This window comes from Mya arenaria, chromosome 1 (assembly GCF_026914265.1).
Source record: "Mya arenaria isolate MELC-2E11 chromosome 1, ASM2691426v1".
Lineage (NCBI taxonomy): Eukaryota > Metazoa > Mollusca > Bivalvia > Myida > Myidae > Mya > Mya arenaria.
In genome coordinates, this window is record NC_069122.1 from 3,669,711 (window position 1) to 3,690,180 (window position 20,470).

The window sequence follows — 20,470 nt, forward strand, 5'->3', positions numbered from 1 at the left end:
TGAGCAAATAAGTCCCCATACAAATGTACACCAACAGTTTGTCAAAAAAAAAAAAAAAAACCTTCTTTAATGCAGATGCATAACGGAATGCATCACACCAATCAACATACTTATTGAATATGAATAGGAATACTTAATATCTTGATTATGTTCGAGTTATGCTGCAAAAATTGTTTACTGAAACACTGTTCACCATTTAAATCATACTTTATGCATCTGATGTAAAAAGATAAGAGAGAGAACGAGATGGAGGTAATGGTGGCAGCTTACTTTTATCGCGTTCTGTCGTGATTTCATGCTGATGACTGACACATTTAAGTGTCATGTAGTCGTTTTGGCACGAATAGCGTTGCCGTATTGGCTATATATTAACTTACTGGCGTGTTGGCCGATGCGAAAATGCAAACTTGCCAGAAAACAAACATAGGGCGCAAATTGACATAATTTTTGTTGACGTTTATTCCCAAACTTGAACTCATACTGAGTAATCTTTAACTCTTAAACGCTCTATTTACAGAACACGGCACTGCTCTAAAACCTGAAGTCAATCACATTGAATGTGGCAAAATAACCCACACGTGTAAGCACAACAAATCTTGTTCAGGGACTGACTTCCAACGTCCACTCACAGGAGTGACCCGAATGTAACATGGTGAAAACTAAACAATTAGGTTTACTCCAAAAATCGCTTAATGACCCCGCACAACCAAATGTCGGAACGCAAAATAATTTTAAATCTAAACCTTGTATGATCGGACACAAATTATCATGAGTTAGGCGTATATAGCAAAACATAAAAACGCCTGCCTGGTTTGATTCCATTCCATTTTAAATTGGACAACATGACATTGTATCGCATCTCTCATCTTAATAATACAATTTTAAGCGCATACACACCTGTCGGGTCTATCGGGCTGAAATAGATAAAATAAAATGTTAATCAATTGTATCCAATGTTACAATTTGCATATAAATGTCTGTAAACATAGTGTTCTAATTCTATATTAAAATCGGTAAACAATTAGGAACATACGACTTAACCTAATATTCTTACGGCTTATCTTGCCTCAAAATAGAACGGTTTCCCAATAGATAAATTTACTTACGTTTTCAGTATTAATGGCGTGGAAATGGTTCTCTGTAATTAATACAAAATTTAATAATTACATTTTTTAAGACGAAAACAACAATTTTGGGCTTATGATTTTCATGCCCATTTTATTGAAAACCTTTTTTCATCCAAATGCAAAGCTCCTTTGACAACATTAAATGCTGTGGATTATAGATGCTTCAAACCATCCGATCAGCAAAGTCAATTGCTATTTGTTGATATAAAAAGGAAAGGTATTCAAAATCGAATACATTTTTTTAATAAAATTGCTTATGTGTTTCTTAAAAAATCAAATATACACGCAGCACCCTCAAATGCAATGAGTCAAACATTTTGGAACTTGAAATGGAAATGTTCTTTTAACTAATGTTTTTTTGCGAAACTCTCAAAATACCAATACATATATGAAATGACACAAGTGTATTATTCTAACTATAAGCTTAACATTTAAAAGACATACAACTTTGGACACATGGATCGGTCCTATAGTTGTTCAAATTTAAAATGGTATCAGAGCAAATGCGATGCGGCAATTTTTAATCATATTGTTGAGATCAGTAAGGTTGAAACATTTGTAATTCATAGTTGTTGTTGATACAGTCATTTGTATACTACCTTCAAATAATAATACGAAAACAGTTAAGAACATCGTCTGGTTCGACATATTTTCGTCGTCGATAAACTACTGTTTCATAGCTTGTGAAGGTATATTGCGATTCCAACAATAAACTTGGATGGATTTAAATCATTTTGTGAGGATTCTATTTCAATCTTTGAACAGTCTTCTGAAATTGTTATTGGATCAATGAAAACAAAATCCGTCTAGATAGATATTTATTTGTGAAGGTTCAAAACATAGCACTCGGAATCAATTGTAACATCGACACCTATATAATATATTCAGCTGTTCAAAGATAATTTATATATATATATATATATATATATATATATATATATATATATATATATATATATATATATATATATATATATATATATATATATTAGGAACACTCACATAATATGAATGACTGTCATAACACTTAAACTAAAATTGCGACTATTAAAATATTTTTTTCACCTGATGATTCCTTTTAATTTCAGTCAGAAACAAATGGACCCTACTTTTATGAACATGTGTATCGAAATTGCAATAATTTGTTTAATTACTATAATGGGGATGTTTGAAAAAATAACTTATAGGGAAGATAAATTCGGAAGAAAAAAATGCAATAAAATATGCTTACACAACACGTTTGAAATATTAACTAGTGTCGCCTGTGTTTGGTTGGCTTATATAGCTGTGGTATATCATCGTGATACAAAAGCATTCACACCTTTCAGGCGTTTGACTTTGTGGAGTAAATTTAAATAGCCGAAACCCGGCCAGAGGGCACATGAAATGCTTATGTTTACCACGCTTGTGTATACAGGCCGAGCACCGCGTCAGGTAAGATTATTTTGCTACGATTATCACCTTATTAATCACATAGAAATACTTTGTTTAACTAACATGGAATAACATACCTGCCGTTGGTTTGGTTTCCCTTTTGTCATTTTCCAATAATCGCGTCGTGATTTTGATCTGCTCATTTTGCTATAAGATTTTGCTGTCAATTTGTTAAAGCACCAATAAACTGCCGCACCTGTATACAATTCAAAGTGTTAAATGTGCAGTAATTATACACAGTCAGTGTTCCTATGATTCAGAAACGAGGAAAGTAGAACTAGATAAAGGGTCGTTTTTCCTCCTGCGTTATAGTTTAGCCCTATTTAAACAGAGCAAGAGATCTTGTCCAACAGCATGTAAACTACACGAACATGACTGATTTTCGTGTTATAAAATAAAAATGTTTGTTCATTGTAATAATTGCATCATAATACATATTTATGTTACATACTAGACAGCCATCATATGAACTCACCGTCTGTATACTGGGTGAAAACTTTTAGATTATTTCGAAGTGTTTGTATGCATAAAACAAAATTTATCATATGGAAATATAAATGTTGAATGCATGGCCTCCATTTTGTCGATAATAACATGGCCTGCCGTAAAATATGAAAATAACCTATGAAGCACGCGTGTTTTGATGGGAAGTACTGGATGAATAGAAGGTACTAACGATTGATCATTCGTAACGTATGCGTATTGCTTAAAACATTACAGGTTCCTGCACAAACACACTTTTTTTATCTATGTTGTATGTCTCTTAGAACTTAGACTTTTATTATTAAACAACATGTTCAATACTAAAAATCCGTACTGTTACAAAATATTATACATTAGAACAAAAGTTTGCACGAATTGTCAATATCAAAAATATATAATATGATATATATATATATATACGCTTCTAATAGGCAAAAAAATGTTAAATATTAAAAAAACGCCTTACCTATATATTTAGCTAACACCAACACCAATAAGATCACGATCCACAACACGCCATAAAAGGGCGTCATTGTTGCTCTGAAATTTGTTTATAGAAAACAATCAGTTTATTATTATTTGTTTTATTGTTAAGTTTCCTCAAGTTAATGCATACTTTGATTTACCTTTTGCGTTTTATCTTTATTTAGGATTGTTGGGATTAGAGTGAGGTTTGTGCACTTAAACTGGTTTAAACCCCCAGTAAATTCACATTTTAATGACCGTTCCAAGGCAGTACCATACAATCCTTGATAAACACACCTAGTTTTTGTTTATATATAGTATATGTGCACTCTGCTGATTGTGGAGTTTTGTGCTGTTCTTCCAGGTGTCTTGTTTGGGAGTTTATGTTATATGTCTTTGGCGTTTACACAGTGCCATTAAATCGGGTTCATGTTTAAACTTTTTCCTACAGAGCTTGTTTCTGTAGCTTTTCGCATAAATATTAATGCAAAAAGGCTCAAGTAAAAAAAAATGTCTAGCTATCCCTTTTGATAAGGCGCAGGACTTCTAAGTGTTTATGGTACAACTTCATTTGCTCAACCAGCGCCGGACCAGAACTAAGTTTTTAGTCGTCTGCTCAAATGTCATAACCACATAGCCACACAGTATTATTCGAGATTTATATGTTTTACTATTTTTAAACGGTGCACTTTCTCTCAGAAAAAGTCAATCATTATTCTGGGTGGTATTCAATATGCAACTTACGTCAATCTTATTGTCATACATCTTTAACTTCATTCACTGTATTGGTTGGTTATTCAGTACATGCAATCTGATACGATACACGAATCTTGATCCAATAAATACCAATATTGAATACCACCCCAAGACAAACAAGACATTCACTTTGGAAATTGCTCATCTATAATCAGTTGTACTCCATGATGTAAGTAAATAGTTATTATTATCATAACACATAATTTTATAATCAATGAAGCAATGAGGTAAAAATGTAAACAAGAAATCCTGTTTTGTTCAATATTTTTTTTTATACCAACAAAACGGACGACAAAGGTGAAAACATAGTTCTTTTGGCAGATGATAACGAAATACTCACGAATATATATGCTTCCTTAAACTGAACAGTACAAATGGCTATATTACACTATTACTTATTCCCAAAATAAGGCTACCACATCTGTTTCATAAATGAAAGTTTAATGTTACCACAACGCGAATGTTTTTATTTTTCTCAAATAAAGGCTTTTGTGTTCGTGTAATATTGAAGGGTAATAAATAAAATTAAGAATAAGTTTGAATTATTAAATACGTTAATTAGAAAAATAGACAGGCCTTCATTGTTGTGCTAGTGAATGGACGTGAACGCTGTGTTTAGATTAGTGTTTATACTTTCTGAAACTTTAACAAATTTATTCAACTTGAGGCATGTTCAGGTGATAATTCTGGTTTTATTGAAAGATTGGAGGGTAAGCTGCATGAAGGCTGCATGTTTTTTTATTAACATTTCTCGTTTGGGTACTTTACCTAGCATGTGTTTCGTACTTAAAACATTTCGACGAAATTTAAGTTCTTTCACTTCCCGATATGTACCCATTTTGAGATTTTCTGATATTATTAAACAGCCGTAAAACATTGTTTTTTTATGCTAGATAGTTCGAAGGAGTGACCCATTCGATCAATATGATGGAAAACATACGTACTTTAGGTTACATGTTAATAATTTTTGTACGGGTCATATAACATCAAAGCAGGAGTTCGTTCCAATCAAACTAATGTCCGATATTTAGTCATGTCGAGTATTCTGACATAAATTCATAACTGCAGTAATTCATTTAAGGAATGAATTGCGGGATTGATGACATTATCGAGGTATGAACGCAATTGGGCTGGTGAAAGTGTGTGGAGTCCGAACGCGTACTTTGACCAGCCAAATTGCGTTCATATCCCCGATAATGATATCAATCCCGCAATTCATTGCTTTTATTTACACCAATAGTGCATTATTTCATTCAAGAATTGTTAAACAAATATACTTCATTTCATTTAAGAAAACCTTTCAGTAATCCTTTCTCATCCATTCTGTAAATAGAACGACCCGACTGTAACCGGAAAAGTTTTTTCAAATGACGTCAAGATCAACCACTTGAAATCACTTTAAAACGTAAAATTGAAACACCTCTGGCAACGATACATTTAACATATCATTATTTAATATTTTACGGCATCTTCTGACACAATACAAACAATAACAAGTTAAAAAATATTAATGTATATTGTTATGCAATGAATTGCGATCCGAACATATCCGAAGATGTTGCGTTCATCGATTGAAAAACGCAATGCCGAAAGGCAGTTCATTTAAGGAATGGAAGTTGAGGTGTAAATATTGTTGTTTATGCTAGATGGTTTTTAGGAGAGACCCGTTGGATAAATCTGCAGGAAAACGTATAATCTTTAGGTTACATGTCACTTTATTTTGTACAGGTCATATGACACTAAAGCAGGAGTTCATTCCCATCAAATTACTATCGATATTTTGGCAGGCGAGATTTGTTGACATTGTTAAACTGTAGTAATTCATTGCTGTTTATGCTTGATAGTTTTAAATAGAGACCCATTAGATAAATCTGAAGGTAAAAATAAACATTTAAAGTTTAAATATCACTAAATTGTGTACAGGTCATATGACACTAAAGCAGGATTTCAACCCCATCAAACTAATACTATATTGTGAGAAAAAAGGGAAATACTGTAACCGATTGAATAACCAAATAAGGCAGATATCAGCATGTTTGAATCCAAACGTGATAGTTTATTAAAGAAACACTCTTTAATTAAGTGATTTCATATTGTTTGAAGTATTTTCCCTCAGTCAGCAGTATTTGAAAATTACTGCGGACCTATTTGTAAGCAAACGTTCTGATTTCCAGAACACTAACTTTATTTAGACATTTGCCTTTTATGGCATGATTACGTCAGAATACAACGGACATTCTGATTCAATATACTAGTCAAAATGCGTAAATGTACATTGTGTCGCATAATAAAATGCATGTACCTTATGTGCGTTATGCCGCAAGACCAGAGTTGACCTATCAATATTGACTCCTAAGTCATATGTAGTACACTTCTCCTAAACATGTGTTTACTCACGTTTGTGTTTATCGTAGAATGGGCATTTATGATCAAACATTACCGGTATAAAAACTGAACCTTTTCTGGTATTTGTGTCAGTAATACCAGAGCTATGGCATTTATCCAATTAAAAATATACACCAACATAAATTGTGTTGCAAAAGCTCATTATTAGTTTATCATGACTATTTTCTTAAAGCCCCTTTGTCGGAACTATGCATTTGAATATATGAAACTAATATTTAAGCAGATCAATAATCTTCATCTGAGTCACCTATATTGCCAAAAAATTGTTTAAAATGTCATTCTGTGAGATTCCAACGCAAGCTTTCCACCTAGTTTCACTTAATATCATATATCAAGTTTGCAAAGCATAAACAATGTCAATGATTGACTATTTCAATACCTTCTTTAATGCACTCGCCGTTTGCTTTACGAATCAATAACATTTTACTGAACTAATCAGTTACGCGTTGTCACATGCAACATTAAAACATATTTGTTTAATTATCTCTCGTAAAGTGACAGTTTGTTCTTTATACAGGATTAATTTAAAAACGTACGACTGTTATATTAATTATATAAATAATGTTTCAATTAAACGTTTGTATCTTATTCGTTTCATCTATAACCAATCGTTAGAAAATTTACAACTCAAGAATGTTTTGCTGTTCTTTTTTATTTTTATTTACGGCCATATTTAAACGACGTTGGTTTCTTATTTAAATCATCTACACGCAGTCCGTTTGAAAAAAAACAGAAACAAGAAATTAAAAAGTGACCTAAATTGCTTTTTTTACCGTTATGGAAATAGCCATATTGCAAAGATCCTTTTTAAAAGCGTTATGTTTCCATTTGCAAACGTATTATATAATTAAATGAACAAGCGATTTTATTGCTCTTTATTTCTACTGCATCAAAACTGCCTATTATTCCGTCTAAGTTATTTTTGTGGTAAAGGATTACCAAGTCAACTGTGTTTCAAATTACACATTCAGTAGATATATGATTAGTATTATATTATTCATATTTTAAATTACTGCTTCTTTGTATACGATTGTGAAAACGGCTTAATCTACACAAATATTTCCGTGTCAGTGTACGTTGACTTGGGTATTGATCACGCGATCGCTCGTTATTCAAATTTGACAGTGATTATTTAGGGTAAAGATAGCAGGCTCAAAATCTGATATATCAGGAATGTTGAAAGTATAGTATATAGTTGATACGCCCTGTCGCAATACAATCAACGAATTTGTGTTGTATTTACCATGATATATAGTATAACTTAATTTGTTATTTAAAAAGCATTTATACCTGGTCAAATTATTGTTAAGTTAGCATTCTAATGAAATGTGCCAGAATATCAATACACAACTATTCTAATTATAATTTATGTTGATAATATTGCATTCTTTTTTAGTTTCAATATAATATCTATTATGTTATAATTGTAAATTAAATTAAATTGCATAACATCTATATCCTATATTGAGAAACGTATGTTTGATTTCTTCAATGATTGTGTTGAATCTTGAATTTTAAAGCATGAATGTGGAAAGTCAACCAGGTTCGTATCACTTTGCACGCACAAAATAAGACTGAAGATGGTTCAGAAGATAAAAAAGTTATTCAGATATATTAGGAAATCAGACAAGAAAACAAATAAATAACAGACACATCTCAAAATACTGATATTAAGAAAATACAATGTAGACATAAATATTCTAGATAAAACTTTCAAATCTTAAGATACCTATATATTTTCCTCGAAAAGCATGAACATCCACAGCACAAAACAAAGCTTGTTGTAAAACCGACACTCGATCTCATTCGACGATCTGGTTTATAATTTACTCATTTCAAAAGACGATCTTTGTATAAACACGGGAATTGAATTTAACAGTCACAAAATATCCCTTCAAAAGAAAGTTCAAATTAAATTTCAAATTGATTATTCGGTTTATAGTTGTAAGGTGATAAATATAGACGATCTACTGTAAATACATGATAAAAATGTTATAGCAGTATATATTTATTAATAAAGTTCTCCGAAGTCAATTAATTCTAGCTCAAATTCAAAGCTGACAGAATACCTAACCTTTTAATGTGGTCATGTAATCAGTTTTTTACATGTCGTTGGGTTTGTACAACAAATATTTACACCTCAACTTCCATTCCTTAAATGAACTGCCTTTCAGCAATTGCGTTCATCAACATCTTCGGATATGTTCGGATCGCAATCCATCGCATAACAATATACATGAAAACTATTGATATTTTTATTGTTTGTATTGTGTCAGCAGGTCCCGTAAAATATAAATCAACATTTTAGAAAGTGTTAATTGATTATGTTCTAAATGTATTTTACCATAAGTGTTTAGATTTTACGTTAAACAGTGATTTCAAGTGGTTGATCTTTTCCCGCGTTATTGTAACGTCATTTGAAAAAAAAAATGTTTTCGGTTACAGTCAGGTCGTTCTATTTACAAAATGGGTAAGAAAGGATTAATGACTGGTTTTCTTAAATAAAATGAAGTATTTCTTTCACAATTCTTGAATAAAATAATGGACTAGTGGTGTAAATATAAGAAATTAATTGCGGGGTTGATGCTGACTCCACATACTTTGACCAACCCAATTCCTTAAATAAACAAACGCAAACTGTACATCCTTTTTTCCGCCTTGAGAAAATAAACGTTCGTTCGACGCTTTGACACAATATCTGCACGGCCCAGTACCAAATGACCATTACCATGATGGTTTCACTTATGTTATAATTAGACTACCCGCCATTGTCGTTATAAGGTTTTAGGCCCAGTCATGAATAACTGCGTGAAATCACGGACATCTTTTGACAATCTCAATTGATTGTAGGAGTGTGTTCAATCATTGCAAGGTTTTTGAGAAGGAATATCAAACTGTGACTAAATTGGTCTGCTGCTTTTGTAATGATTTTTTTTTCATGTAGTATTCAGTTGTCACAAGGTCGCGCACGTTAGTTGTTATTTGATATTATTGACAAACGTTTGCCTGTTTTATCAGGGTTTTGTCGACGGTTATCTTAAACCGAGCTCCTAAGCTCGTACTTGACTCGTAGTACTATCGCAAGGTGTTGTACATTCGTCGAATACCCACAAAGAAATATCGTAGAGGATATTCAATCCGTCCACAAACTATGTCGCAACAACCGTATGCCATTTGCATTTTGTCGTGGGTTGTCGTCATAAATATATATATACATATAGATGCGAGTTATAAACTCGCCGAAACTCGTTGCAAATGTCGTGATAGTAAGACAAAGAATTAAGTAAATTATAACAGAGCTGCGAAAAATAAACATGCGACTAGTCATATGATAACCAAATATTATTTCAAACTTTCCTAGAGATGCCGACTATTTAAATATTTGATCCTGCAAACCTGTTTTACAATCCCAGTACGTGTAAGGAAAATGTATCCGATTACGATCAAGATCAGTCTTGACAATATACCAGTAATTTTATACACTCGAATGGGTATTATCAATTGGTATGTTTAAACTATAGAGTTTCATGTTCATAAATGAGTTTTTAAACCTTAAAAAGCAATACGGCCGTATTCCACTCTTGTGACGTCACGTCATGATGAGTATCGTTGTGCGATGTTAAAATGACGTCATTAAACAAAATAATGCGTCGTAAGAAAGACATTTATTATGAAAGCGTGTGGCTTATAAGTGATCTAACCAGTAATGTATATAATAAAAGGGTTATTAGTACTGCGTTTTAATCCGGAACGTCGTATTCGACTCTTGTGGATTTTTGCAGATTTTGATTTCACTCGGCTTGTGCCTCGTGAAATCCGAATCTGCAAAAATCCACTCGAGTTGAATACAACCTCCCGGATCAAAACGCAGTACTAATAACCCTTTTATATCACACGCTAAAGGCTAGGTCATTTAGCACTTTTAGATATTGTATGAAATACTTTTCTTAAACATGTTCAATATTAAGCAAATATGGTGTTGCAATTGATTTAATGTGGCTGTGTATACTAAATTTCAGGTTGTTGCATCAATTATATAATCTATGGTGAACATATGCTATACGGATTGTCTGAACAGTAAACTATGGCTTTGTTTTGAAGATTGCACATTTAACATGATTTAGGGATATTTTGTAAATTAATAGAGATATTTTACTTGCATAAAAAAAACCAATAGGGTTAAGGTATTTATATTATAATAATTACTAACTGCTTGCTAATTTTAATTACTTCCTCATTAATGCATTTAAAGTTTAATCTGTTCACGGCATATTTAGTGATTTACAGTGCTGCTATTTTGGAAATTATGTGATACCGTATCTGTTTACATTGATCAGCGGCTGCAATACATTTCAAATACAACATTTATTGTTATATTGACCTAGTCTACGACCTTTGAGTGCATACAGGTGTATGTTTTCAAGTCAGGGTTATTTTGCAATTTTCAAGGCTTAAGGGATAATATCTTTCATTCTGCATTTTATATGTATATGGTAAACATTGTCATTGATTCCGTGTTGTATTGCAATTTCGAAGTTAGACATGGTACTATTTATTTTACCTGTGCGGTGAATGTTAATATTGATTCATTGACAATTATTACGCCATTAATTTGTCATGTGACTTATATACGTAAATATTTGACTGCCATGTGGTTTTTTTACATAGTAGTACACCTTATATAGAATTTACTTAAATAAAAGCAGTGGGTGCTAAAAAAGTATTAATTTAGTAGTAATGAGTGCTTTTTTTGCTTAACGTAGATATAATTTAATAAGGATGTTGAACTTATTAAATATTTGAAAAACAGTTTAGAAATTAGTTACATTTAGGGTTATAAAATAAGCTGCATTAATTACTTAAATTGAACTCCAACATATTTTTTGGACTCCTGAAATTATTTTATTGATTTGTTTGAATTCATAAAACGCTTAACTGTTACAATTACAAAGATAAAACATGAACCGCAAATTGCAAAACTAATATTCATTGGGTTTCATTTGCAAGTTACACATTACAACAATTAAGTTCTTAATCGTAATTTGGTAATTTTTAATGGAAGACAAGTGGGGGAAATGAATTAAATACAATGCCAGTGGTACATTTGCATGTGAAGTGGACGTTGCTACACTTGAAAGTGAAAAGAGGCAAACTACAAATTAGTTTTCTGTCATATCAAAATTTGCTTAAATTGATACACACTATTAACTTAAGTGAATTAAAGGGACAGTATTAAAATGGGTGTTACTTAAAGAGATACGAAATGGATTGAATTCAAGGGTCTTTATAAGCTGAAACGCTTGAACTGGAAGTTTAATACTGTGCGTTTGCGTTGTGTATTGACCTCCAGTAAGCACTCACTTATAGTAATGTTGAAGTTGAACATAAACTAATTCATGAATGTATATTGAAGTTTTATGCGTGTAATAAAAAACATGCTAATGGTAGAAGATCATGGATTATTGTGATTCTTTTTTATATTGAATCGTGCTCATTATGGCGGGAGATTGATATACTTGGTTAAAAAAATATGGTAACAGTAAGGGAAGGAGTTGATTAGTGTGATGATATTTAAGTATTTGTATTTATAATGGACGCATTTGAAGTGACTTGTGAATCTTATTTAGAAAATTGAGTTTATATAGTGATTTGTATATTTCATTGATGTTTAGTTTAAAAGAGTGGTTCAACAATTGTGCCAATTGGATTATTTGGTTTAAATAGTACAGGGGGTTATTGTAGAACACAATGTTTAGATTGGAGGTTTATGGTTGGTTTTGGGATCAGGTGAAATCTGAACACTAATGTTACACTTTGTGTGCTTTAGTGAACAAGTTGACACACGGACTTTGCAACTAAAGTGTTCAACAGTGATAGGTAACATTTGTGATTTAGCATAATGAAAGTGGTGGCATGATCAAATAGAGTTTATGAATGATAGCAGTGATATTGAGTTCGAGCAGGAGACTTGCCAATACTTGCCTGTAACATATGTATTCCACATTCAGCGGAAATGAGTCGGAGAGCGATGTTTATTGGGATACGTTCAGATTTAAAGAAGAGATTATTGTTGAGATTAATGAAGAGTGACTATACTTAGAAGCATAAGGAAATCATTTCGGTGTAAGGCATTTGATATTTTGAGATATTCTTCTATTAATACAACTGTTATTTAAGTTAGGAGGTTGGATAATATTAAGTGAGGCTAAATAGTATTTTACTACGGTAATATGCAAATCACAGTTGTGGAATTTGAATAATTTTGCACATTTGAGCAGAGTGGTTTATGAATCTGTGTATAAAAGTTGTACAAAAGCAGATAATTTATTTTACAAAGTTGGCAATCTACCAAAAATATCAGCTAGCGCATTCCGAAAAAGCTCGCACCATTTTCTATACTTTGCCTAAATGAATATATTTAGTGTCCACACTTATTTGACCCACAAGCACATCCGTGTCTGTAGTCACGTGATATTTTGGCACGAAAGTTTGAACGCACAGGCGTAATATTTGTTTTGGCTTTGTTAAGTATTAAAGCAAATAAAATGAATTGACATCTGTATTAAATATGGATAACACTGAAACATGAGCGTTTATGATACTTTTCTTGATAGTGTTGATACTAAGATTAATATTATTACCTAGGTATATTTGCATAGTACAGAACTTTACTGGGATGACCGGCTTTAGTTTGTATTGATTGATAATGATCAACAAAACATTTTGCTACTAAAATGTTTTATTGGTTGTTTATTAGAAACAAACATTGTTAAATAATACTTAGATAATCGAAGGTCAATTATTAACAAGTGTTAAATGAACATGTGACGCACCACTGTTGTTTTGTACGTGATATGGATATGTTGTCGGTACTGACAATGTATGTGTTGTTAAATGTGGGATATGTCGGTGTTGTTTTGTATGTGGTTTGTCTGCGTTGCTGGTATGGATAATGTTTGTGATGTAAAATGTGGGATATGTCGGTTTTGTTTTATATTTGGTATGTCTGTGTTGTTTTGTTTGGTGTATATCGATGTTGCCTTGTATGCGGTATGTCTGTGTTTTTTTGTATTGGGTATGTCTTGGTCGATTTGTGTTTGGTAAGCCTATGTTTTCATGCATGTGGTATGTCTGTACGTCCAGAGTTGATGTGTGTTTGGTTTTTGTGCTTTTATACAGAGTGGTGTCAGAGTCATCATAATGTATTTGCCTCCATGGCTTGTACGTAGAGTTTTCATTGTAGTATTAAGATTGTTATTATCAGTGATGTTCATAAATTAGTCAAGTGACCCTGTCGCTAAAAATGCAAATAAAGGAAAAAATACACATAAATGATTTGGGCATATTTTTGTTGTTAGATATCTTATGTGCTTGGAAAAAAGAATAGAAAATTCGAATGGTGAAGAATGTGATTTTTTTGGGTAAAATGTTGAAAATTGTAAACGAAAGTATGGATGTTTTTAAATCGTCTGTATACAACAATGACCTAACAATCAAAATACCAAAATAACTGTATTTAATAGAAATTTGATCGCACCATGACATACCTTACGTATAGGAACATCATATATTGTTAAATGTGATTTTTTGGGGTTGAATGTAAACAAAAAAAATGAACAAAGGTATACATTTCTGGGATATGTCTTTATCAAAATTAGATCTAGCAAAAGAAATATTAGATAACCTGTAATTGATAGATTGTTACAGCACCATAACATATCAAATGTGTAGACACAACATTTACTTTGGGTAAAATGTTAAAAAAAATGTAAACAAACGTGTGAATTTCTGAAATTTGTCTATATCACAATTATGGTTATCCTAAAAATACCAGAATAACTCAGTTTAATATATATTATACAGCGCCATACCTAACGTGTAGACACATCGATTTTTGTGAAATGTGATATTTGGGGTAAAATGTTGAAAAATGTTAACAAAAGTACTTATTTCTGGAATTTGTCTATTATAATCAAATTATTTATTAAAGAAATATCGGAATACCTCTGTTTGATATATTTTATAGAGCACTATAACATACCTTGTGTAAAGACGAATCATTTATTGTGAAATGTGATATTAATGTTTTTTTTGTTTTTTTAAATAAACAAATTAAAGTAGGAAAATTAAGAGTATGCCAATAACTAGCCAAAATTAAGCTGAAAAGGAACATAAATGACTGCATTTTACATAATTATATTACACTACTCTACAACAAATGTACGGTTAGTTATGAGGACTAAGTAATTGAGCAGATGCTAATGTGGAGTCTGAAATTATTGAAGGTTTGACAAGGGATCGGAGTATGGGTGCAATTTCAAAGGCTGATTGGATCATGGAGACCACAACAGCAAACCTAACTCAGGACAGAAAACACATAGAAATGGTTACTCTGTACCGGGGTACTTGCAAGAAAAACATCAATTCCGATGTGAAGCAGATACGAAGAGTATAAACAGTGGTGTTGCATCATATGAGAGTAATGCTGATGAAGCAAAATATATTGGTGAAGATGTGGTAGCTAAAGTGGTTGGCAAAACTATGAAAGAATCCATGTTTATAAAGAAAGACGCTGTTGTGCGCATGAATAACAATACCGGGGTCAAAGGTGGTGATGAAGTACTACGTGTTACAGTTTGCGGGTATTTCTACATAATCAGAAGTGGAAAGGAAACACTGTTTTGAACCCGCTAGATTGAGGTTGGGATCTAGTGAGTAAGAAACTTCTATATCCAGTGACAACTGAAAGAGCACCAACTGTACAGTGCACTTGTCGATCTTGCTGCCATACCGAAGGCTCGAATTGACTGTACATGGCCTGCTCCGCATACAAAGGAGTCAGCTTTTGGGATGCCATCATCGTTGGAATGTTGTGCATATATTTTGCTACATTAAGGAACTAACATTCCTACTTTGTTCAACTCAAATCAGAGTTTCATGTATGTAAAAAAGAAGTGCGCATATCTGACAAAATATAAAATGTTTACGGCTCTTTTTTTGGAAACGAAGAATGTACAAATTCACTTTTAGTATAAAGCATGAAATATAAAGAAGAAGGTACATATTTGGGGCTTGTTTTTATTGTTTTGTTATCAAATTCCGATAACCTGACAGCATTCTGTTTTCAGAAATATATGTATTGCAGAATATGCAGCTCGTATTTCAAGTATGTTACCATAATTGTTCAGTTTCTGATCCTTGTATATACAAATACAAAATAATGTTGTTGTTTTTTATTTTTTATTGCGCAATTCGACTAAGTCATTAACAAATTCCATAAATTTTCAGTTTAACTGAATTTTCAAACCACTTCCCCAAGGAAACACATTTTTCACTTTATATTGTTCCTTAACTTAAGGTATTTAAAAACCTACTCAAATATTTTGATGCGATGTTATCTTGAACTATTTATTCTGTAGAATAAATATACATTAACAGCCAACAGCCGTCATTGTATTGTCACGACCGGTCGTTAGAAATTTATTAATTCCGATGTCTTGTCACAGTTTACCATTCCTCTTACTGAAATATCGTTATAATCCTCTTTTTTTAAACTTGTTAATATGTAAATTTTAACTTTTGGCTAGTTGGGTTTCATTGTTGTTTCTAAATGAGTTTAAATACGCTATTGTTTTTTAGTTTGAGATCGGACAAGATGAAATGCATTCCACTTATTGGAAAATGTTCATATGATCCTTCATTATTCATGGATTACCATGTTGACAGAATTTAATAGACTACGATAGGTTTTGATGTTACACATTTATACAATTTTGTTCTTTTGTCTTGAAATTAAATACCAAATTACTATCATCCAACTCCTGCATCGTTTTTGATTGCGTGTTTGCAATTCTTATTCGAAATAACCTCACTGTTTAAAAAAGAATGAAAACAAATTACATGTTTGTACTTAGTGTCATATAGACAACACCTAGAATAACAAATGCGCACATTTTTAAAACAAAACGAAATCTTTCAGTTAGAATAATATTACCCGGTTCGTTTACTTCCGTATTGAATTTATCAGTGCTAATACAAGGAACACTCCAAATACTTTTATCAGGAAAAATATTCGCGAGTCTGCGATATTTGTATTATTATATTTTTTACATAATTTGTTTCTTTGCTTAGGTGTATATGATAGTGTTTAATCAAAATTATCACCAATTAGCTTTGTCCCAATCAAAATGGTCATGTCATTTGAATGCATTGCATATGCTAAATGTGCGTCACATTGAAACGAATGGTACTTTAAGTGGTTGGATGTATGTTTGTTTGTATGTATACATGTCACAATGAAAAGAGACCGCAACAGTTTAAAATAGCAAAGTTATGTTTAACCTTTTTTCACTCGGTTGTAATAGCATTATCGATTTCGACAACACTGACATAAAACTCAATCGTCAAACGTTTACAACAACCATTATATGAATAAATTTCAAAAGAGTTGGTTCCCATGTTTGCACAAATATTATATAGTTCCATGATTCTTTAATGAATATGTTTGAAATACACGAAAACGACTAAAATTCCAAGCGAATTATGTATTTTTCATTAAACACCGAATTTATCATTTCTCCCCATAAATGTTATCTGAAAACATTTCCTGATCAAATTTGTACTATACTTTTTTATTTGTATGCCCCCCTTCGAAGAAGAGGGGTATATTGCTTTGCACATGTCGGTCGGTCGAACGGTCGGTCTATCTGTACACCAAAGCTTGTCCGAGTGAAAACTCAATAATTCCTGGACGTCAATCTTGACGTGTGGAGGCTGGGGCTGACGAGTAGATGACCCTTATTGATTATAGGGGTCATTGGGCCAAAGGTCAAGGTTTTCCAGCTGATAACTCAACAATACATGCACCCATGGCCCTCAATCTTGACTTTGGAGATTTGGCCTGACCAGTAGATGACCCCTTTTGACTTTGGGGGACATCGGGTTAAGGTCAAGGCCACAGTAACCGTTAACGCAAAAAAAGTTAACAAATCTTCTTCCAGTAATATGTCAACAATGCCTGAATCTATTCTCAATAAACTTGACATAGAAGTTGGGCCTGACAAGTAGAGTCATCGAGTCAAGGTCAAGTTCACAGTGACCTTGAATGTTTCGACTGATAACTCGACAATGCCTGCATCGATGACCCTCAAACTTGACTTGGAGGTGCGTCTGACCTGTAGATGACCCCTTATGATTTAAGGGGTCCTCGGGTCAAAAGTCAAGGTCACAGTGACCTTGAACGAAAAAAGCTTGTCTGTGTGATAACTTGCCAATGCCTGCACCCATGACACTCAAACTTGACATTTAGTTGTTTGGTGACCAACTGATGACTCCTGTGGATGTTGAGGTCAAATAGTCAAAGGTCATGGTCATAACACACTCTATCCTCACACTTTCATTGGTCATAATCTTAAAACTACTTCAACGGCATCCAATGTCAGTGAAAAATCAGCTGCCATTTCGGTCCATATCTTATTCAATTGTCAATATAATCCTGACATCATGGTACTCGGGGGGGGGGGGGCATAATGTTTGACAAACATTTCTTGATGATTTTGATTTACATGCATTTATGGTTCTTTAGCAGAAACACATCGCATACATATAAACAAAGGCTTGCCGATGGACTATATTTTCAGATTTATATAACAAACGTTTTCAAATGTAGACAACTATCAAATCATTCATAAACAGACTTAGTAGAAATATTGTGTTGACACTTTTAAATAAAACAATGAAATATAACCAACTTACAAGTACTCTTGAAAGAACCTCCGTTTGAACTTCTGCCACACTTCAAATACAACACTAACATATAACTTTCTTACAAGTTATCCCGACGATTACCTCAAGCTGTTGTGAAAATCGATCAATTATGCATTGCACCGACGCATAACAACTTTATAAAGGATTTTTAACAATCGTAACTCGATATCTATCAGAACATCTAGATATGAAAAGGATAGAAAAGTAGTAGGCCACAACAAAAAATGTTTTGTTACATGGGTTTTTCAAAATAAATAATATAGCAAGTGAGAAAAAACTGAAATCGAACAAACATATTAAAAGTAATCTGAAGAAGAAACATTTTACAACATCACCCTATATTTAATTTTAACACAATTTTGACGGCGTCCATCTCAAGTTTGGAATTTCTTTTAGTATGTTATAGTACGAAGAATGTTTATTTTTATTGATAAATTTACACCCATTGGCCTTTACATGATATCTAATATTGACAGACTCGTGGCGTCCATACTCACTCGCGTTAAATCAATGGGGAACGCAGCGCGACCATAAATTCCAACCATTTACGATATCAGAAACTATTCAATAATGGAATTGATATCAAACATCTGCAGTAAAAACACATTCAGATTAACATCAAATTATAATATAAGGCATGAAAAGAATGTTAGTTGCTACTCAGTTCCATACTGTTATGAGGTTTACCTAAGTTGTGCAAGCAATCCAAATAAGTTTACTGCAAAATGCCGTACTAGTTCACTGGTAACAAGGCATCATGCCATCTTTCGAGTATTTTCACTGATAACGTGTAGGAAATGCGAAATGCCTACTTCAGAGTTTCTTCACTGATGGTAAGGCGTTACTGCTACCAAATACCAACATCCGAAATACTTCAATCCCATCTTACGGGTTTCTTTACAGGTGATTTTGCGTAGATAATACGAACTGCCTACTTCCAAGTGTCTTCACTGATGGAAAGGCGTTGATGATACCAAATGCTAACATCAGAGTAACTTCAATGCTACCTTCAAAACATCTTTACTGTGATCAGGCATGAATAATACGAACTACAAACTGTCGAGTTATTTTATGGAAGCGTCCAGGTACCAAAGTGAAAAATATTTTCCAGTATGCTATCTCCTAATTAGGAGATACAACTCATAATTATGACCTACTTAGTCCTAATTACGATCCACATAATAAGGAGATATTATCTCCTAAGTCATAATAAGGAGATACTAACTCATAATTATGACTTACTAAGTCCTAATTACGAGATACTATCTCATAATTAGGAGATCCTATCTCCTAATTACGACTTAGTAAGTCCTTATTAAGAGATTCTATCACATAATAAGGAGATAATATCTCCTAATTACGACTTACTAAATCATAATTAGGAGATACTAACTCATAATTATGACTTACTAAGTCCTAATTACGAGATACTATCTCATAATTATGAGATACTATCTCTTAATTACGACTTACTAAGTGCTAATTATGAGATACTATTTCCTAATTACGACTTACTTTCTACTAATTAGCTGATAATAACTCATAACAATGACTTACTAAGTCCTAATTAGGAGATACTATCTCCTAATTATGACTTACTATCTCCTAATTAGGAGATATTCACTTATAATGATGACTTAGCTAATTGGTATAAAGTTGTACACTCCGCCATTTACAATAGAAGAAGTCATACGCAAATACTTTCGACTTGGACTTAATTTTTCGGTTATAATTATGTGTTTCTAAGAAAAATGAGATAATTATAAGCCTCAGGACATTAAAACGTTTTTTGAATCGTTTTGGATTGTTTCGCAGGAAAAAATACAGTAATATTACTGATGTGGCAATTTTTTAATAAATGAACTTGAACATTCTGGCAAGCCATACGGATACAAAATGATGCACATGAAGTGCGTTCAAAATGGTTACTGTGTCACGCAAGAGACAATCAGAGAACACTTGAACATTTTTATCCTAATGGCATTAAACATCGACAACAACGTCGTCTGCAGAGAAGAGTATATTTGAACTTA

At 32.6% G+C, this 20,470-nt stretch overlaps 1 protein-coding gene across 1 annotated transcript in view; it reads right to left on the reverse strand.

The window, feature by feature from the left end:
- LOC128235402 (uncharacterized) overlaps positions 1-18,492 on the reverse strand; it is a 75,290-nt gene extending 56,798 nt beyond the window's left edge. The window contains exons 1-5 of the mRNA XM_052950223.1: positions 18,426-18,492; positions 3,511-3,584; positions 2,639-2,757; positions 1,107-1,138; positions 898-914 (exon numbers count right to left, since the gene is read on the reverse strand). Coding sequence (XP_052806183.1) covers positions 898-914; positions 1,107-1,138; positions 2,639-2,757; positions 3,511-3,577 — 235 coding nt within the window. The 5' untranslated portion in view covers positions 3,578-3,584; positions 18,426-18,492. The remainder of the gene's footprint in view (positions 1-897; positions 915-1,106; positions 1,139-2,638; positions 2,758-3,510; positions 3,585-18,425) is intronic.
- Positions 18,493-20,470: the final 1,978 nt, after the last annotated feature.